Source organism: Pundamilia nyererei, unplaced genomic scaffold, assembly GCF_000239375.1.
Source record: "Pundamilia nyererei isolate P.nyererei 1_Seehausen unplaced genomic scaffold, PunNye1.0 scaffold00264, whole genome shotgun sequence".
In the NCBI taxonomy this organism is placed as follows: domain Eukaryota; kingdom Metazoa; phylum Chordata; class Actinopteri; order Cichliformes; family Cichlidae; genus Pundamilia; species Pundamilia nyererei.
Window position 1 is genome coordinate 734,217 of NW_005187665.1, and position 5,883 is coordinate 740,099.

Sequence of the window (5,883 nt, forward strand, 5' to 3'; positions counted from 1 at the left end):
TAACCACAAGGTGCAGCAGTTGTGGAGCTATAGATGCGTTGGTGACTCATAGGTAACCCAGTCAAGTGTTTCTAACGGTTATTCACTAAGCTGTGAAAAAAGTTATTTACATCCAGGAATTACAAGCTACTTCTTCCTCTCACACACTAAATGTGCTCTCTCAGCTCATTGCTTTAAACAGCTAATGAACAAGGACACAACTCTAGCTCATGGACACCTGCACCCCACACACTCACTCACGCTTAGCCATGCCATATGGAGCAGCATCAAGTGTCATACCTGCACCACTCAGCACACACCCAGCCAACAGTACCTTTGTTTCTGTTTCTGCACCACGATATCATTCCACCATCTCTCCTCTCCTGCTCAGATAATTTCAAAGCAGAATGTCTCCATCCATGACACACTCGATGAGACATCTTTAAGGCATCTTGAAGTACAACCCTGTCAACTCACAGCCCCTCTCTCTCTTTCTAGTATAACGCATCCACTCAGTCCTCGTCTCCTAGACTGAAGAGATGCTTGTGAATTTTTAATGGCCCTATTATGCTTGTGTGTGCGCGAGTGAATGGGGTCCATTGGCTGGGAATCCACACTTTCTGAAAGACAAATGGTCAGCTCGCTTTGGAGCGTTGGATACAGCTATACAAACAATTCGGCTGCAAGGATGGAGGCAGTATGGGAGGGGGAGCTCAGAGGGGACATCCCCATCAGCTACTGTGCACCTGAAGGATTCATGTGACAAAAACATTTTAAAGTCACAGCTGGCCTTTTGTGATAGTCTTTATCACTGTTAGTTAGACCTTTGTAGGATTCCCATTTATTTGGGACCACCACTACGCCTTTCTACTTAAAAGGGAGTTGCCTGTGGCTTTAGTGCAAATCTAATTTGACACATACGAAGGGAAAAGACTTGCCTTTTCTCACCCTTGACCTTAAGCTTATGATGATGTAGGCATGCAGTTTGGTTCATATATTTTTGGACAATGATAATTTTTGTTATTTTGGCCTACTTCTCGACTTTTCAAAGAAGAGCTTTGAAGAAATGTGGAGAACTATTCCTGAAGACTGAGGTGGTCACATCAAATACTGACTTTCAAATTTGTTAGAATTGTTGAAACACTGTTTTTGCCCTATATACTCCATTTACACTTATGTGTGTGCATAAATTACTGCAGCCATTTTACCCAGAAAATATGAAACTATTCAAAAAATAAAGGGTGGTTTGAGGTTTTTGGATAGTACTATTGCTTGCTACATAGCTTGAATTGCTTAATAATGCACTTAAACTGAAAACTATTAATTCTTTAAAAATAAATGGTATGAAGTCCAAAACACAATCATAATTACAACAGAAATATGAGTAAAAGCAGAAAGTAGAATAAAATAGAACCGCTAGTGCTGCTACAAGTTTGTTTACTCAGCATATAAATTCAAAGGCATCATTGCTCTGACAATGGAAAAAGTTCACATAGCAAAACAAATTCATTAAAAATAATTGCATGTTCACATAATGAACTTTTGAGCCTCATTCTGCTGGATGGTCTCTTCCTGCTAAAAGGGAGTTCTTCCTTCCCACCACAGCTGAATGTCACTCATTAGGACTTTCTGATTGTTGGCGTTTTCTTTACAAATCACCTTGAGACGACTTTTGTGGTGAACCTGTGCTATGCAAATACAATTTAACTGGATTATTATTGCTATAAATGACCAAATTCAAAGTCAGACAATAAAATGCCAAAAAGTAATCTTTACTTTGACAAAAGAAGTGTAACAAAAAATAATAATAATAAAGGACACAAAAACATACATGTTTGCATGCACCTCAATCTAAGATTGAGATAAGGCTACAAATAAAACACACATAAAAAGACTGGAAATGTTGTATGGACTTTATTCTATCCATGTTCTCTCTGAATCAATGCATCTTGTGTTCTCTTTATCTTAATCAAAAGGTAAAATGCACCATTTTCTGTCCTTATCCAATTCTTGTAAGGGCTTTGATTCACTGCCTCTCTTAATTTCCATATACAAAATAAGGATGGTGGGTATTATTTTGTTTTTATTCTCTACTATACAGTTTATTTTTTCCTCCTCTCCTGGCGAGTTCCTCCTCTGTCCAAACAGAAGCTTTTCTTCTTTTCTTTTACTTCTTAACAATTTGGATGACATCCTCGTGCTCCATGATGTGCGTTAGGCCCACTCTCTGAGGGCTGTACTTGGTACTGGTTCCCTAAAAGACCGAGAGACAACACATTTTAGTTCCCCTTCAATCAAAGGGCTTCATGTTCAAGTGTAAACTGTACGGTATATTTATTTGCCTTCTCTGCTCTATGTTTCAAAATGAGAATTTTGCTTTACATCTCTAGTAGAAAGAAAGTGTCTGTTCTAAATGCCCTGTGACCAGGACGTCAGCAGACTATGTTTACTCTAGTCAAGAGTACAATTGTACAGAGTTAGCTCAAACGGTTCATAGGACAAGCAGAAAATGTGTCTCTGAAGATCGTTGACCCAGGAAACTTGAACTTACCCAAACCAGGGCATATTTGAACTGGCTGGCTAAAGTTCTGTGGATTCGATGACACTGCAAGTATTTAAAGACAAAAATTAGACTGTGCACATAGTTTGCTACTAACTTATTATGCGTGTAAAAGCATCTGACTTGAAAATGCGCTTTCCTTACCACATGTTCTACACTTGCTCCTCTTCTCATGATGATGGCATCATTAAAGTCAGGGCGCTCTAACAGAGAAAGCAGAAAAGGGTAAATTAATTTAGATCTAGTGTATATTCATCCATGTAAGACAAAAGTCTCACAAATGACTAAGAGAAAAATACATGTGTGCACATGTGAATACCTCCTCTTTTCTTTGTATAAATGCAGATCAGAGCCAGATATTCCCACAACCTTTCCAGAAGGTAATCCAGATTCAGCTTCATCCCACAACTGAAACATACAGTCAGAAAAATAGGATACTTTTACCTCCTTCATACAAACAGAAAAGGTGTGAAGTGACTGCTCTCATTTGAGAAAAAAAAAAAACTCTGTGAATCCCTCCAACCTTCTAATTAAGCTGAAAATGGGACCAAAGAGGCAAAATAAAGGAATTCCTTCTGTGCTGCTGCAACTACACGAGCATGAGTGAATCACAATTATAAGTTGCATTGTTTTACTTAAGCCAGCAGGTTTTATGTGTCTGTTTCTTGTATTTTAAAAGTGACTAAAGAAACTGGACTGTGCACAAACACAAAGTTTTTATATACGGTAATATAAAAATGTCATATCGCAATATCATTGCTATAGCAACGTCATGTGTTTAGATTCCCAGGCATGTCCCCCATGATTACAATTACTTAGTAATAAGGCACTTAAAGGGAGCTATTTCAGAGACCTTCAACTAGTCAAAATACTTTTTAAAAGGTAAACAAAGGAGACGACGAGTGCCACTGGAGCCCACACAAGCTTAGCTTCATGTGGATAGAAGTTACTAACACAACTTAAGCTGCTTTAGAGTTCACATTTGCATCATGCTTTATATTATATTACATTATATCCATTATATCATGGATATAATGCTGCTGCTGGCACTCAAATTAGGTGGTGTCATCAGTGGCAGCTCACTGGAAAAGGAGGATGGAAAATATCCTTCATTTAATGACACGAACAAACACTGGTTCATGCAAACATCAATAAAAAGTTGAGTTTTTTTTCCCCCTTCATTGTCGGAAATTGTGAGCGTTATTGCAAAGTTTCCTAAAATATCATGATTTGATTTGGACTCTACTCTGGAGCCAGTTAGCTAACTGACATTCATTATGGTGATTATTTCTTGTGAACCTGTGGAAAGATATCTGACCTGATGACAACACTGTGAGGTCTGCGTGCTAGGCGGTCCACTTCCTCAATGGAGATTTGATCCACCTTATTGTACACCTGTGAACACACACACACACACACACACACACACACACACACACACACACACACACACACACACACACACACACAGTCAAAGTTCAAGAGATTTGCCCAATATCTCAAAATTATTTCCCTTTGATAGAAAATGTCCAGGTTTTGTTATGAGTCAAAAAACAGAAAATCATCTCAAATCTCTCTAAAATAACAAGGAAGCTTCTAAATAAGTCCAAGGCTTTAACTGACTCACATATAGGCAAGGCATGTAAACTCTGTTCCCAACAATGACGTCAATGAACTCGTCTGGTGTGCAATCCTCCCTGAAGAGAACCTCTGCATTAAAGATTTCTGAGGAGCAGAATTAAAGGAATAACCAGACACTTCTGCAGCCTACTCACAAATTATGTCACAGAAATGCTAACTGGGCTAAATGTACATCAAAGAGATCAACGAAGGATACTATATTCATGAAGTATGAGCTGAACGAGCTTCTCCGAGCACTGGGTGAGAGGAACTGTGGAGTTGAAGGAGAGGCCGCCACCTTTCTTGGGCTACAGGGGAAGAAAAAAGCACATTTGCGCTGAAATTAATGTTTGTTTTCCAGCTTCAAAAATACCAGTGATACATAACGTGGTCATTTGTGGTATATCGTGATGTCTGTAGCTAAAAGCAGAATCGCACATCACAAAGAATCACTTAGAGGAAAACATCAAATCACTGCTTTGTGCATATAGGGTATTATTAGTATAGTTATTCAGACTTTTGCAGAGGAGAGACAGTGGCTATACTGGACAAAGGATGCTGAATATGGAGCTGCAAGGCAGGAGGCAAAGAGGAAAACCTGAGAGGACACTCAAGTGAAGGAGGACATGTAGAGAGTTGGTATGACAGAGGAGGATGCTAAAGACAGGGTTAGATGGAGGCAGATGATCTGCTGTGAACTCCAAAAGGACCAGCTGTACAATAATAAAATTATTATAGTTAAAGTATAGTTAGAGTTATTCGGTGTTAATAATATCTCAGTTCAATTAGGTAACTCAAAGATAACTCTGCCGTCCAGGATGTTTGATATTTGCGCCGTCTCAGACAGTCAACTCTATTTATTTAATGTGCACCATGAAAGATTAACTCCGGTAACTCAAACTGGCAGGAATTTAGAACAGATGTATTGATAAAAATATAAATATCTGCAAATGTTTAGTGTATTGATAATGTATTGCAAGAGTCAGGGAAAGAGCAGACTGCTGTGTTGATATTTTGCTAAACCCCTTCAGTAGTTATTGCCACCATAAAATCAACATTTACATATAGAGAACAAACAGCCAAATGGCTGTTAGTGGATGCTGTTTACAATCTCCTTATTTCAGTTATTCCAACTGAGACAAAAAAAAGACAAATATACACACTGTACCTTGAAATAAATATTGGGTTTTATTCTGTTGAGTCTGATGCCCACTGACTCCAACTCCTTTTCTAGAAGTGCCCTAAAAACAAACAAAAAACCAAACACAGAATATGTTTGGATAAGAATTCTAAATAAACACTTGTGTGTCCCTGAAACTCCATCCAAGCTCTCCAAACTCACAAACCTCTGAACATCTCCTTTGGTGGCATCCAACATCATGACGACAACATCTGCTGTCCTGGCAACAGCGATCACCTGTCGACCTCTACCCTTGCCTATAAGAAGTATAAAAGTTAGAGATCAGCTTAACACAACAACTACAAATTAAGGTCTTTTATTCATGTTTTTTTCCACAGTTTTTAGAAGCACTTACTTCCACAGGTATGATTTGGTTTTCCCTTTCCCCACAATATTAAACACAGCAACAAATACATGTAAAATCATATTCATCTGTTTATAAATAATTCTAACCACAACTATAAAAACCACACCCTTATACCTAAATATTAAAGTCTCTGTACACTTTAAATTTAAAGCGACAAAATATAAAAATATAAATCCC

The 5,883-nt window shown here is 38.2% G+C and overlaps 1 protein-coding gene across 1 annotated transcript in view; it reads right to left on the minus strand.

The window, feature by feature from the left end:
• Positions 1 to 1,878: 1,878 nt before the first annotated feature.
• Positions 1,879 to 5,883, minus strand: part of drg2 (developmentally regulated GTP binding protein 2) — an 8,005-nt gene continuing 4,000 nt past the window's right edge. Inside the window, exons 4-12 of the mRNA XM_005750180.1 lie at positions 5,506 to 5,607; positions 5,328 to 5,400; positions 4,377 to 4,467; positions 4,167 to 4,264; positions 3,858 to 3,934; positions 2,859 to 2,947; positions 2,684 to 2,742; positions 2,531 to 2,584; positions 1,879 to 2,233 (exon numbers count right to left, since the gene is read on the minus strand). Coding sequence (XP_005750237.1) covers positions 2,147 to 2,233; positions 2,531 to 2,584; positions 2,684 to 2,742; positions 2,859 to 2,947; positions 3,858 to 3,934; positions 4,167 to 4,264; positions 4,377 to 4,467; positions 5,328 to 5,400; positions 5,506 to 5,607 — 730 coding nt within the window. The 3' untranslated portion in view covers positions 1,879 to 2,146. The remainder of the gene's footprint in view (positions 2,234 to 2,530; positions 2,585 to 2,683; positions 2,743 to 2,858; positions 2,948 to 3,857; positions 3,935 to 4,166; positions 4,265 to 4,376; positions 4,468 to 5,327; positions 5,401 to 5,505; positions 5,608 to 5,883) is intronic.